Here is a 16,153-nt window from a genome sequence, read left to right on the forward strand (position 1 = left end):
CAAGATCTCTGAATGGTCCTCTGATTCTTCAATCGGATGCCTTAAACACTCCATCACTAAAGGGCCTCTGGAATTTGAGGGGTTTGATCTTCAAAGAAGAGCTTATATGTTTGTTCTTCGTTGAAGGGCCTCCGGGTTCAAATGTCTTGATCTTCAAGGGCTTTTACTTTCAAGATCATTTTATTGTGATCTCTTAATAATATTTTCATATGTTTACATCATTTTTCATAGGAGGAATATATAGAAATGAGAGCTCATATTTATAGCTGTAGGATACAAGAGTTTTGATAGGTTCAAACTCTTTTGATATTATCTAATTAAACAAATTAGATAATATCAATATTATCCAAAATATATTCAAATATTTTAATATTATCTTTAACAAATTTTCAATGTCAACAAATGCCCTTCGAGACTTCTTGTACACCACTTGAGAGTATATACCGCTTGAGAGTATGTAGTGCAAGGAAGTCTCGACATTATAATTAAAGGTATATATAAGGCTGTTTCAACTCGTGCGAAGGAGTATCTTGAAGGATATGAGGCCGTTTCAACTCATACCAAAGAGTATCATTTAGCTTCCTCCATTTCAAATTTCACACAGGGTTTGCCCCCATATCGCGGTTGAAAGTACCTATGAAGAGATGAGAGGCAGAGCTGTCCCATTGGGTGTGCCTGTAACACCCTTAATTTTTAAAACACTTAAAAACTTATAAAATAAAGGCTGCTAATAATAATAATCTAAACAGAACATAAACTATCCATATGAATCGGGGTGTTATGCCACACCTAGGTTTGAGAACTTAGGTACATAGACAAACTATCCAAACATGTGTAATCCATAAGTCAATATTCAAATATAATCCACGGCACGCAGGCCATCAACTAAAGATAGAGCTAACTAAGCTAAGTCTTCGGGTCTGGCTAGCGCGCTCCGTAGCTAATGGTCATCACCTATAAAACATATGGTATAGCAACCGTCAGCGAATGATGCTAAGTAACCCACTCCCACACGTTAAGTACAATAAATATAAATATAGGAAATCATTTTGAAACTGGAATACATATATAGTCTTAAGCAACACTAGCTTTCAAATCAGGATCAAGACACAGAAGGTAACAACGGAACGCCATCATGAATACCACTAACATGCGTCCTATGTTTGCAAGGAAAAATAAATAGGCAAGCGCATAAATAACAATAAAAGGCAAACAATGGGATCCAATAACAATCAATTAGCAAGCAATCATTAGAACACACAATCCATCTTCCAACCTTATACCAAGTTCCAACCTTTACTCCTCTCCATCCTTATATCAGTTCCAACCTGTACCTCCAGACCACCCTTATATCGCCTCACATATTCCTCCGGAGCAACTACATGCTCCACTCCGTAACCACCAACATGGCACCGAAGTGTCATTCGCATGGTCCGTGCCTCTAGCACCACTACCAAGGGGTCAGCGCATATAGCTCTGACATGACACCGCAGCGCTTATATCCTGACCCAAGCCTTTAGCCAGCAAGTCTAAGGGGTGGTCCGTGCCTTTAGCACGATAATCGAGCACTCGTTGTGCTATCCGCCAACAATTCATTTCCACCAATCACAATCTCAACCATCATTGCGCAATGATCACAATACTCATCATCATTCAATTAAACAACATATAATTAAAAATAACAATCAAGGTATAAAAGCAATGATACGCACTACACATAAATTCCTAGAACAGTACTAAAAACATCATACGAGACTCATAAACACCAAACGGGGTACAACGGGACACGGGGAAAAACGACCCGCCGTGCCACCCCGTTCCAGCGGGTGGGCGGTGGGTGGTGGACCACCCGCCGGTGGGGCGGCCACATTCCAGCGGCTGCTCGCTGGAACTTGGCAGTCCGGCCGCGGGTAGGTGGTGGGGATTCGTTCCCCCACCTACCCCCCACTGGTACGAGGGTAATAATCCGGTTCGGGGTTCGTTCATAGAACCCAAAACCATGTCCAAACACATTCCAACACGGATTCGATTAACAAAGATTGAACCATGAACCATTCCAATTACATTCTAACACGATTTCTAAACATGCCAACACTCGACATCAATCACATAACGGTTCAGGAGTATCCGGAACCTCAAGAACATCAAGAAATCTATATGCAAAGTCCTAAAGACAAGTCCTAGACTAGAATCAACACCCGAGCATGCATAAACCCACCCAAGAATGCCAAGAACATCACAATACGAGATTCACGATATAAACCCTAAGGACAAGCTCTAAACTTAATTAAATACAAGATCATATCAATAACCACACAGGGCCATCAAGAATAGCAATAATTTACCATATAAACCTAAAGCCAAGCTCTAACAAGATATACATACAAATCACACAATCAATCATTCAATCGGAGCCAATCAATAGACAATAGCAAGGAAAATAGGTTTTGTAAGACATGGGTTACCTCTTAGCCCTAATCAATATCCTTGGCTACTAAGGTTCTTCCCTAAGATCCTCCTCCAATTGATCTTTCTAGGTTCGGTGGCGGGGAATTCCTTTGCTAGGTTTCCTCGGGAATGTCTCGCGTGGTAGAATTAATCGTGGCAGGGTTTCTAAATGCTTTCTAATCCCATATATATAGATTCAGGAGTCTTAGCTAAAATCTTAATAGTAAAGACCCACTTTTCCTATTCCTAACGGATTAAAGGATTGATTAAGGATAAGGGTCCATAATCCATTGTGGACCACACTTAATTAATTCTAGCCCAATTAAATCATTTTCAATTATATTTTAGCGGAATTAATTTCATACTTAATCCAAATTTGGAGGTCATAACACGGGGTGTTACAGTGCCAATTTGTGAACAAAGAAAATTGAATTATATATATTGAAATTCAAAATTCTAATTACAACGAGTATCAATGCGGTATGGGTACAAGATCTCTAGATGGTGCTCTGATTCTTCAATTGGATGCCTTGAACACTCACCACTGAAGGGACTCCGGAATTCAAGTGGCTTGATCTATATGTTTGTTCTTCGTTGAAGGGCCTCCGGGTTCAAATGGCGGTTTGGATCAACTTGATTGGCATGATATTCATGGAGGAGACTTTTATTTTCAGGATCATTGTATTGTGGTCTCTGAATAATATTTTTAGATGTTTACATCATTTTTACTAGGATGAATACATACATATATATATATATATATATATATATATATATATATATATATATATATATATATATATATATATATATATATATATATATATAGAAATAAGAGTTCATATTTATAGTTGTAGGATAGAAGAGTTTTGATAAGTTCAAACTCTTTTGATATTATGTAATTAAACAAGTTAGATTTTTTGAAAGCTGTAAATTCGAATATTATTAATGAATATGCGAAATAATGAAATCAGGAGGGTCACCATCCCATAACATAGTAATACCCTGGTCAGTGACCCTAGATGCTAAAGTATGAGCAACGATATTTAAACGTCTAGGAATAAGCTGTAAATAACATGTAGTAAACTGAGCCATGATGGCCTGACACTCACAGACAATAATACTAACATACGATCTATGATGAAAATCAACTGTAGAAAGATAGGACTTCAACTCCGAACAATCCGTGGATAGAGTTACTGAAGTAATCTGGCGGTCCCTTAACCATGATAAAGCCTCCTTACAAGCCAGTGCTTCTGCCGTGATAGCATTCTCACATAACGGCAACCGTCCATTCATAGCTGCTACAAAGCCACCTTGATCGTTGAGGAGAATCGCGCCAAACGCCGCAACCCATGTCGATGGGGACCAAGCTGCGTCTACATGACACTGCAAGCCAGAGGGCGCCGATTGTTCTTGCTGCTGCCGAGGCGCTGCTGTTGGGCGTGACTGCCTCCATGTCGAGAGGGCTGGTTTGGCAGCCAACCACACATGCTTGGGCATCTTCATATATGCCTCCCATACCACAGAGTTTCGAGCATTCCATAGATGGTACAGGACTGCAACAACTTGAATAAGAACATCCATGGTTAACACAATCATCGCGTTCTGAAACCATTCAACAAAAGATCCACCATGCACAGAAGAAATAATAAGACTAGACTCATCCCAGACATGGCATGCATATTGACACTCTATCAAACAATGCATAACATCCTCATTAAAATCAAGACACATGGGACAAGCTAGATCTACATCAACCCTCCTACTAACAAGTGCTGTTGTGGTTGGCAACACACCACTCAACGCTCTCCAAAGGAACGTTTTCCACCTAGGGGGCACATCTAACTTCCATAAAGCTGGCCATTTTTCAAAAGTCGTAGTATTCTGTATCTCCCCTACAATCTGACGATGTGCACTTTTAACAGAATACAATCCATTATGCTCCTTATACCAGTACCAAGTATCCTCATAATCCGGACAGATTGGCACCCTACGGATACGGTTCGCATCCTGTGGGTCAAAAATATCATGTAGAATATCCAGATCCCAGGCATGAGTATCCTGATCCATCAAACCTGACACCTTTGATTCATTCCCAATCCTCCTCCTTACTCCCCCACATACAAGACTATGTGCAGCCATTATGCTTCTCCAACAATAGCTAGGGTTATTTCCTATGGCAGCATTTTTAAAATCAGTTTTAGGAAAATACCTTGCCTTGTACACTTTTGCAACCAATGATTCTGGCTTTGTAAGAAAACGCCAACCTTGCTTACCCAACATTGCAAGATTAAATGCTCTCAGATCCTTAAAGCCTAGGCCCCCAGCTGTTTTTGGCTTACTGAGACGGTCCCAAGCCATCCAATGTATACCACCTGCACCACCCTTATTCCAATAATACCTGTTCATAGTTCTCTGTATTGCCATACAGAGGGAATCAGTTAACAAAAAGACACTCATTGAAAAAGTAGGCATAGATTGAGCTACCGTTTTCAATAGTATCTATTTTCCTGCTTGGGACAGCAACTTCTTATTCCAAGAACCTATCCGTTGTTGGATTTTTTCCTCTATATATGCAAATACTTGTCTCTTATTCCGTCCAACAAAAGAGGGCAATCCCAAATACTTCCCAAAGTCTACTGCCTGGGCAACCCCCAACAGCGCACTCACCTCCTCCCTTACCTCCTCACCTGTATTCTTACTGAAGCAAATACTGGATTTATGAAAATTAATAGACTGACCAGACAGTTTTTCATAATGCTCCAAACACTGTTTCACTGCACTCGCTTCCTGTACATTTGCTTTAAAGAATAATAGGCTATCATCCGCAAAAAAACAAATGTGAAATAGGCGGGGCACCACGTGCAACTCTACAACCATGAATAGCTCCCAAAGCCTGTGTCTGCTGCAACATTAAAGATAGGCCCTCTGCACAATGATAAAAAGATAAGGGGATAGGGGATCTCCCTGTCTGAGACCCCTTGTTGGTACCACTACTCCTCCAACTGTACCATTAATAAGAATGTTATACGAAACAGTCGTAACACACATCATAATCAAATTCACCCACTGTTCCGCAAAACCCAGGGCTTTCATCATCTGCCTCAGGAAAACCCATTCCATTTTATCATAGGTTTTCGCCATATCCAGTTTTAACGCCCCCCAACCTACTTACCACATTGTTTTCTATTCAGGTAATGTCCAACCTCAGCAGCAATTAAGATATTATCAGTTATCAACCTATCCGGGATGAACGCACTTTGTGAATCTGAAATAATAGAATCCATAAAAGGCTTCATCCTATTTGCAATCATCTTGGCCATAATTTTGTAAACCACATTACTTAAAGCAATTGGCCTCAGATCCGTTGGATACTCAGGGACCTTCTTTTTCGGGATTAAGACAACATTAGATTCATTTAACCCCTCCGGGAACACACCCCCATTTAGACAGCTAAGCACAAATTCAGTCACTTCAGGCCCCACAACACCCCAGAAGTGCTGATAGAAACCAGGATTCATCCCATCCGACCCAGGTGCCTTATCTGGGAACATAGCAAACAAAGCCTCCTTCACCTCCTCAGCCACAAATGGCTTCAATAAGGATTCATTTTGCACCTCAGATACACGGGGGAGTATCGTACAAAAGAAATCACTATGGGCTGGGATATTTGATGATTTAAAGATTTCAGCAAAATATTCAATAATAACTGTATTCATTGCACCCTTAGACACCCAACTACCATCCACCCCTTTAAGTTTAGACAGTGAATTTTTACGCTTACGAGAAGAGGCATACCTATGATAGAACTTGGTGTTGGCATCCGCCCCTCGTAACCAATGCTGCTTTGCCCTCTGTCGCCAATATATATCCTCCTGTGCCTCCAGTCGAGCCAGTTCCGCTTGGATTGTATTATATTCCTCCAAGACCACGTGACCCCTACTCCCTTTTAGCCTCATTAACTTGCCATGTAACAATTTTATCTGTTTTCCAAACATATGGAAGCGGTCACCTCCCCAAGCCTGCAAACGATCTTTGCATAACTGCAAAGTACCCAACAACCCCTCCCCCTGAGCATCATACCACGCATGCTCCACCACTCCTCGGCAACCCGAGTCGAGCAACCAAGCCATTTCAAAACGGAAAGCACGTCGGCCATTCACCCTACAGTCAGATGGACTAGAGATACTCAGAAAAATGGCTGAATGATCCGACTTACGTGTAAGAATATTAACAGTCTTGGCTTCCACTAACAACTCACGCCACTCCATTGTCGCTACCACTCTATCCAGCCTCTCCTCAACCCAGTCCTCCGTACCCTCCCCCTTCTCCCATGTGTACGGATATCCCTCCATAGGCAGCTATATCAATCCACAGGAATCCAGCGTCTCCCCAAAACCACACAATAATCTCTCCGGATGTGGGACACGCCCACGCTTCTCAGACTGGAATAGCAGATCATTGAAATCACCAATCACAACCCATGGCAACGAGGATTGTGTTGCTAATCTCTTCAACAAAGCCCATGATTCACGCCTTCTAGATCTTTGAGGGTACCCATAGTTGCAAGTCATACGCCATGGTGCCTATCATCCACCGTCACCTCCACATCCACATGATTTTTGGAGTAGCTAATTAACCTAGCAGTGTTATTAGCCCTCCACAATAACGCCAAACCACCTCGTCTTCGATCCGGATTTACATAGAAAACCCCCTCAAAACCCAACTTAACTCGCAACCTTTCCGCATGATCCCCTTTCATCATTGTCTCAATCAGAAATACAAAGTCCGACTTCTTACTGGACACCATTTCCACCACCTCCCGAACTGTTCGTGGATTGCCCAAGCCACGACAGTTCTAGCATAACGTACTCATAATGATGGGCGGGACTGCTCTGCAGCTCCCGCCATGTACAAGTTTTTTGACACATCTGACATGGTAATGTCCTCCCCATTTTCCCGCCTTTCTCCCTCATACCCCCTTCCCTTCTTCTTTTCGAAACCGCCCCAACCGCCAGTTCGGCCTCATCTACTACAACCGGCACCACTCGAGCCGTACCCTCCCCCAACTCACCGCCCCTCCGAACTCCCTCATCCCGTACCCCCTCGGCTACCCTCGGCAGTCCCCCCACTGGAACCAGCCAGCTCTCCCCCACCTCCCTCGGACCACGGCCTCCCCCAACCCTCATCTCCGCACTATACGGGTAAAGATAAACCGGTACCTTAGAGACCCGGGCTTTGACACAGAATTTATAAGTATGCCCCAAAAGCCCACAAAAGAAACAAAAAGGAGTGCAACCGTTCATACCTGAAATTAACCCAACAAGTAGCCTTGTCCCGTTTCAATAGTTTCATTCGTCTTCGTAATGGTTTATCCACCGGGATCGATACACAGATCCGGTAGAACGCTAGCCAAGGTGCCCCTGTAAATCTTTCATCATGCTTAATAAAGGTTCCAATAAAGTTCACCATCTGCTCAAGTATTGGTTGTGACGTATAACCCATGGGAACATCATGCAGCTGCACCCACATATCAACAGTGTTCAACGCAACGTCTACCGGTAGCACACCATCATCAACCAAGCGGCACACCAGCGTATTGTTTTCAAACGCCCACTGGCCACCATTCAGAACATAATCAACATTCGTTTTGTGGAAGAAAACAAATAAGAACAAGCCCTTATGTATTTCCGTTACCGTAACCCCCATCACCGGCTGCCAAACTGATGCCAACACTTGCCTCATATATTCCAATTTAACCAAGCGTGTTGTTAGGAACCTGCCGACAACACTCCAAGTCTGAACCGGCGGCTCGGAACCGCCTGTATCCCCCTCCTCCACAGGCGCGAAGCAGACTTCTTCGTCATCAATAGCAATTTCCGCCGTGCGTTCCGTGAGTTCTGCCACATGCATCGCCTGTTCGTCATCTGCCATGCTGCTCCGTCGAAGAAGAAACCAGCACAGCCTTCGTTTGTATATCAAAAGCGTCGAAACCAGCAAGAAACGCCGGAGAGAACGATCGGAGAAGCGAAAAACCTAGCCAAACCCTAGGAGAGGATGCAAAACCCTAGAATTCTAGAGAGAGAGTTGATTTTTTTTACGTCAGGCCAACTCAAAAAAAAAGATTATTAAACAAGTTAGATAATATTAATATTATCCAAAATATATTCAAACATTTTAATATTATTATCTCTAACAAATTTTCAATGTCAACAATTATATTCAACCCTCATCCTTAATCTTAGGTTACCAAGTAATTAATTGCCCGCACGGTTTTAGCTCATTGGTTATTCGAACTTCGACATGCAGCGGCAGTCTGGAAATTATGCCAATTGAGCATATTCCTTGTGTGCACCGGCATTTGGCTCTGTTTATTAAGCCATTGAGTCACCATGATTTACATCCCCCAAAATGCTATGTCGGATGGGGTGTGGGGGTCCTTGGAGTTGGAGATTCAATCTTTTGTAGAAGGTTACCAAGTAATTATATTTTTAAGTGAAAACTTTATCTTACTGTATAATTTAATTAAGGGTGTTTTAAACGTACACTTTGAGCCAGGACTATGTGGTCTAATGGTACCCGGATTGGACTTCCATTTGGAAGGTTGTAAGTTCGAGCCTCAGTCAGATATTACATTTACAATGTAATAGAACTATACCCGGGTTCGATTCTTACAAGTGATGATTTCCTTTGGATCAGCTCCGAATAAAATATTCGTAATAAGTACCCGGGTTCGATTCTTACAAGTGACGATTTCCTTTGGCGAAGGGAGATTAGTCGGGTGGACCTGGACCCTGGACCGTTAAACGGATAGAGAAATACCGACATTGTCTCACGTATTATTTTTATATTATCAAATGAAACTACAGTTATATCAAAATGATACTGTAGTTGTGGTGAAATGAAACTACCGTATATATAAAATGAAACTGAATAACATTTCACATATTTGAGTGTATATACTATATTGTACAATAAAGCTGTAATTATATTGAAATGATCATGTAGTTGTGTTTTAATGAAATTATAGTGTATATAAAATAAAATTAAATAACATTTTCACATATTTGAGTGTATAAATATTGAATGAAACTGTAATTATATCGAAAAACTGTAGTTGTGTTGAACTGAAACTGCAGTGTATACAAAATGAAACTGAAGAACAGAGTTATTTTTTGTGAAGATTCTGTTTCTTTTCATTAAATAAAACGACGTCGTTTTGACAGTGTCGATTTAGACACGCTATAGTGTCTGACGCGCGGTACATGATTGATCATGCATCGTGGTGCATGATATAATTTGCCGTAATTTACACAAAAAAAAAAAAAATAGTCAAAGGATCAGAAATGTAGTAAACCCTAAGAATTATTAAATGCTTTTCATATACAAATTTCTCATTTATTATAAATAGAATAAATATTACCATAAACTTCATTTCTTATCATGTAATATTAGACCGTGTTTATCTCTATAATTGAGATGCTTGCAAACTGACAGGCGGCCTTTGGGAGCCAAAGTCATGCATGGTTCACCTTACCAAATTGGCACGGTGAGTACAGTCTACCTTTTATTTTCTTTGTTTTATTGTTTTTAGTTCTGTTGACTCTATTTTAAGGTAGTATCTTTTTTATATTTTATTTGTTAATTGTTTGTTATTATTGTTACCGTTGTTGTTATTTTTAAGAAAATCTTTTATGAAATGAATCGAGTTTTTCATAAGAGTATGTATAGTATTACATGTTTCTTTATAAGTATTACATTTTTCTCATCAGTAACTCTTTAACTCCTAATATTACATTTTAATTTAAAAGTATTACATTTTTATCAAAAGTATCACATTTTTTCATAAAAATATTACATTTTTTTCTCATAAGTGCGAATCATTTTTTTTTTTTTTTTGATACCAAGTGCGAATCAACTAATTTATCCAAGATTAATATTACAAATTTTCTCATAACTCTTCAATATGTAAATATTAGTATATTGCAATACACTTTTTATTTAAAAATATTACATTTTTTTCTTTAAAAGCATTACACTTTCTCTTATAAGTAACAAATAATTTATTTTTGATTAATACTCTGGTATTAATACATTTATATTTTGACCTGATATGTCTCACGGATAAGAATCCATGAGACCTTGTCACATTAGACTCACCCTAGTTATTATTAAAAGTGAGTTGAATTGGAATTGCAAATATGATTATATATAAATAAGCCTTACTTTTTAGAATTACATAGCACATTAATAATTGATATATATTTCAAACACTAGTTTTTTTACGCGCATTACGCGATTGGACAATGCTTAATATTTATTTTTTTTAAATAAGTACTTTAAAGTATATCAAGACAAGATTATATTGGAATTGTTCATGCATAGATAATTGAATGTGAAATTTGTGTATTTAAATAGGCAATTCTAAGTTTACAAATGCAAGATAATATAGTCAAGATTGATTACAACTGTCAATAAAATAATTGCATAGGTATGGTTGAAACCATATACGGGACATAAGGGAGAGCAAATAAAATTTAGGGCATAAAATATTAAATATATACTAATATTAAAGAGCTAACTGCTGATTGTCAAACAAGGACATTGCGAAGTAGTTTCTCACTTCAATTTGTTGTGTGATTTGAATACTCTTTTTTGTCAATAAATACCCCAAGTAGTTAATATTATTGGCTTAATTTTTTTTATTTTTTTATATTTTTTTGTAAAACAATTATTATTATTATTATTATTATTATTATTATTATTATTATTATTATTATTATTATTAAATATATGTATACCCTTAGGTCATTTTTCATGTTAATCTAAACAGCTAATTTTTTCAAATATCTTTTTACCAACCATTAATATAATTCGTTGGTCAAATTCGCTAATATAATCCGCTAACGCTAACCGCTAACTGCTGATTGTCAAACAAGGACATTGTGAGGTAGTTCTCACTTCAATTTGTTGTGTGATTTGAATGCTCTATTTGTCAACAAATCCCTCAAGTAGTTAATATGATTGGCTTTATTAATTGTATTTTTTTAAGTTTTTCATGGTATTAATAAAATACTTGGTAAATAAATATATAGCATTATTTTGCATTATAACTTTGATATTTAATTAAAAAATAGTACAGTGCACAAAAAAGATAATACACAATGTAGGGAATATAATCAATTGATGAATTTGAATGTAAAGAATTTTTACATTGGAGAAATATAAAGACAATATAACTAATAAAATTATTTCTCTTAATTAATTTATTGATAATGAATATTTTTTTTTAATAAAGACATTGTAGGGACAATGTAACGAATATAATCAATTGATGAATTTGAATGTAAAGAATTTTTATATTGGAGAAAAATAAAGACAATATAACTAATGAAATTATTTCTCTTATTTAATTTATTGATAATGAATAAAAAAAATTTTAATAAAGACATTATAGACACATAATTCTAAATTAAAGAAATGCATATGTATTATTTTTTGTTGTAGCTACTAAATTGTTATTTATAATATATAATTTAATAATAGTAAATAGAGTACTAATTATGCCAACTCTGATTGGGATGGAGTTCGAACCTAAGACATTTCTTATTGAAATCAATGAGTAAGTTAAGGTGAACTAACAGAAATTAACGGAAAAGATAATATTTAACGGACAGTTAACTGATAATCATATTCATTTAGGATAAATTAGGAAATCTTAAGAAAAAATTAAAATCTGATCAATCTGAGCCATTCATTTGATTAAAAAATTTGACCCTCATTTTTTTTACTCATTATAGGTCTAACTCTCTTGGCTCTTATTAGTATATATATATATATATATATATATATATATATATATATATATATATATATATATATATATATATATATATACTTAGAAATTGAGTTTACTTCACTTTTGATTAATTGATTCTTTGACAATAGTGGTGTCATTTTAATTTTTTGTCATCAATTTTGATTTGTTCAATTTTTAGTTCTCAAATTTACAATATGTATGTTTCACTTTTAGTTCAAAGTACCCATAATGGATGCTTTCACTTTGCATAGTTAAAATTTCATTGAACTTAACCATACAACGGAGTATATTTTATGATATATATGTTGAACTAAATGTAATACATATTCTTTTTTTAAAGTTGATGATTGAATATGGAACAAATCAAAGTCGATAACTAAATGTGAAAATGTTATTATAGTTGATAGGGAATAACCCCATTGCATATGACCGTACATCTGCTCGATACGTAATCTACACCACTTAAGGAACATTACCCCGACCCGATTCGACATCATTCAAGTCCGATCCAACCTGATCCGATACACGGAGTTATTCATTTACATTATTAATTATTTCATGGCGCCTTATAAAACTGGTTATGACCCTAGTGCTCAGATAGAGACTCCCCAACCAAGTGCCGCTAAGAAAGAGGACAAATACCTCCGCTATTGCTCTGGCCGATTTCATTATAAATGGGCTTGTTAGAAATCGGTATCCACGAGTACCTACCAGAAGTATCACCGACTTAAGCAGTGCATGTAGAGCATGTGTCCGAACATGCCGAGCGACCGGCATGTACTCCCTCTCAACTCTTATAAATAGGACATTAAATGCCTGAAAGGGAAGATTTTTGGACTTTCACCTAACCCATGCTTGTTCAAGAACGTCTATCCCACTGTCATAGTTACCCGAGCCCAGGCCACATCCTTGTATTCAGTAGTCTGCCTAGGCTTACTCGTATATCTCGATGTATATACCACATCAATAGTTTAGGGACTAAAACTGAAATAATTAAAAGAAATTTCTATGCTACCAATTAGCAAGTGTCTTTTATACCCAATGCAACGTTGCACTGAACTGGATACTGTAAGGACAATTCAAATAATACATTCTAAACAACTCAAATAGCATACATGATTATACTAAGTTAATATATATATATATATATATATATATATATATATATATATATATATATATATCATTATTAATTAGCACTCAGCATGTATTCAAAAAAAAAAAAAAATTAGCATTCAGCATCATAAAAATTCTCATAATTAAATTCCATATATATAAATTTGTTGTTTCAACAATAAAAAGAAATGGCCTGATACAATATTGACATTGTCCTCTTCAATATTGATACTTTTATCAGAAAAATATGGGCATAGTACCCACAGAAACCAGGAAAAAAAATAATAATAATAACAAGATATATATATATATATATATATATATATATATATATATATGGAAGGGTTCAGGTGTGGGTATAGCTTCCCGCGCGGTTGTGCGGTTAGATCTGCGCCATTGATCAAATCTAGATCAACTGCTCAAATCAATGAAAATTAAAAAAAAAAAAAAAACTCGTGTCTGGAAGTAAGAAGCATAAGCTAAAAATGACACACCTTAACAGGGCGTTTGGTTGGAGGGATTTTAAATTCCCTTCCCACTTAATTCCCACCTAATTCCAAAGGCCATTAAATTCCGTAGTTTAGTTGGAGGGAATTGCAATTCCCCCATTTTCATGGAATTAAAATCCCATGTTCCCTCCTGGTATTTTAATTCCTGGGAAAAAAAAGATAGTGATAAGTCAAAATTACCCCTTCCTTTTTTAACTTAAAATTAATGTCTAACAACAATAATGGACATTTTTGACTTTATACTACTTATTCCCTTTCAATTCCCATGTATACCAAACATTGGAATTGATTCCCAGTAATTCTATTCCTGTCAACCAAACACTGGAATTTAAATTCCCACTTTATTCCCAGTAATTCAACTCCCATGGAATTACAATTCTTTTCCCACATAATTCCCCCCCTCCAACCAAACGCCCTGTAAGTGTTAGATCTTAAGCACAAACTCACGCACATTAAGTACAAAACTCACGCACATTAAGCACAACCTCACGCACATTAAGCACAAAACCCACGATCTTTAAGTATTAACTCACAGACCTTAATTTTTAACAACTACTGACATTATGCACAAACTCACGCACATTAAGTACAAAAATCACGCACATTAAGCACAACCTCACGCACATTAAGCACAAAATCCACGCACATTAAGTATTAACTCACAAACCTTAAGTTTCAACAACTACTGACATTAATCACTAACCTCACACACATTAAGCACAAACCCTACGCACATTAAGTACAAACTCCACTCACATTAAGAACAAATCTCACGCACCTTAAGCACAAAAGCCCACACTTTAAGTTTTAACAACTACTCACATTAAGCACAACCCCACACGCACATTATTAAGCACAAAACTCACGCACCTTACACACAAGACTCACACATCTTATATACAAAACTCACGCACATTAATCACAGAACCGCTCACCTTAATTTTGACCTAGATGCAAAAATTATAAAATTGCCACCGCTTTTTTTTTTTAAATTTTGGTAATCCTAGACATTGATTTAAGCGAGATGAATGACCCAGATTAAACCGCACAACCGCACCTGGGCACCCTATCCGCACTAGAACCTATATATATATATATATATATATATATATATATATATATATATATATATATACTGTAAATTGAATATATGTATATATATAGTACTGTAAATTGAATATATGTAGACAAAAATTTGTGCACCATTCTTTAATTTTCACAAGTGCCCCAATATAATGTGTATATATATCAGCAGTGGGTGTCACCATTCACTGTTTCATTCCCACCACCCTGTAGTAATAACAGCTGGTGAAGGAAGGCAACATAGAATGTCAAATAAGAGATTTGATTAAGACTGTTCATATTATTTATTATTATTATTATTATTATTATTATTATTATTATTATATATGCTGGATGGGAAGGTAACATAGTTAGTTTATCAACTAATTTTGACTTATTTAATCATTATTAGCTGTTTGATTTGGTTAAACAATCAATGGTTGATTAATTAGTTTTTTGTAACAACTTATTACTCCAAAATACTAAAATTCGAAATTTGTTCAAAGTAACTTTTTCGATCAGTTTTTAAAAAAAGCATTTTGCATGTAATCAGTCATCAAACACTTTTATACAATCAGCTAATGCTATCAACTAGTCAAACCCACTAACTCAATCAACTAATAACCGCTATTAATTACCAATTCAAGCACCCCCTTTGTCTTCCATCTCTTAAGATATGATGTTAGTTCTTGCTGTCAACATTATATATTGTATTTCATTACAGTTTAGTTTAATTTTACACATAAAATTAATGTAAAATGTATAAACTGTGCACTCCTAGATTGTAAGAAAGGAGGAAAGTCTTTAAATTAGGACTATGAATATGGCTTGATCATCGATCTTTTAAAAATTGCGAATTTCTAATTATTATTATTATTATTATTATTTCAAATCAACATAAGGTGAATGAAAATTTTGATCTTCCTTTGATCACGAGCAGCTTTGTTTCTTTCCAAAATAGCATTCAAACTCAAGGAACAATCCCACTAACAAATCTTAGCAATTAGAGGAAAAATGTGGGACATCAAATTTTAATAATGAGAATGCGAATAACTAGAAGTATATATATTCAAATAAAAAAAATATGTAGAATAATCTCATTCATCAATCTTGGATAATCAATAGCTCGAATAAGGAAAATATGTGGTGATAATTTTGTAAATATTACAAACTTTGAACATTCAGTGAACCGGTA

At 36.4% G+C, this 16,153-nt stretch overlaps 1 protein-coding gene across 1 annotated transcript; it reads right to left on the reverse strand.

Moving 5' to 3' along the window:
• Positions 1 to 3,393: 3,393 nt before the first annotated feature.
• LOC109176409 lies at positions 3,394 to 5,595 on the reverse strand. The gene is made up of 3 exons (XM_019325841.1): positions 5,518 to 5,595; positions 5,035 to 5,241; positions 3,394 to 4,866 (listed from the first exon to the last, which is right to left on the reverse strand). The coding sequence occupies exons 1-3, from the start codon at positions 5,593 to 5,595 to the stop codon at positions 3,394 to 3,396; spliced, it is 1,758 nt and encodes a 585-aa protein (XP_019181386.1).
• Between the last annotated feature and the right edge of the window lie 10,558 nt (positions 5,596 to 16,153).

The sequence above is a fragment of the Ipomoea nil genome, unplaced genomic scaffold, assembly GCF_001879475.1.
Source record: "Ipomoea nil cultivar Tokyo-kokei standard unplaced genomic scaffold, Asagao_1.1 scaffold0706, whole genome shotgun sequence".
Classification (NCBI taxonomy): domain Eukaryota; kingdom Viridiplantae; phylum Streptophyta; class Magnoliopsida; order Solanales; family Convolvulaceae; genus Ipomoea; species Ipomoea nil.

Bases quoted from the DNA above. Each gene is read 5' to 3' on its own strand.
- LOC109176409 (XM_019325841.1), bottom strand. From the start codon at position 5,595: ATGGCGAAAACCTATGATAAAATGGAATGGGTTTTCCTGAGGCAGATG. The intron at 5,242-5,517 runs GTGAATTTGATT...GCAAATGTACAG, and splicing joins TGGGTTTTGCGGAACAGTGG to GAAGCGAGTGCAGTGAAACA. The intron at 4,867-5,034 runs GTATTTGCATAT...ATGGCAATACAG, and splicing joins TTGGACGGAATAAGAGACAA to AGAACTATGAACAGGTATTA.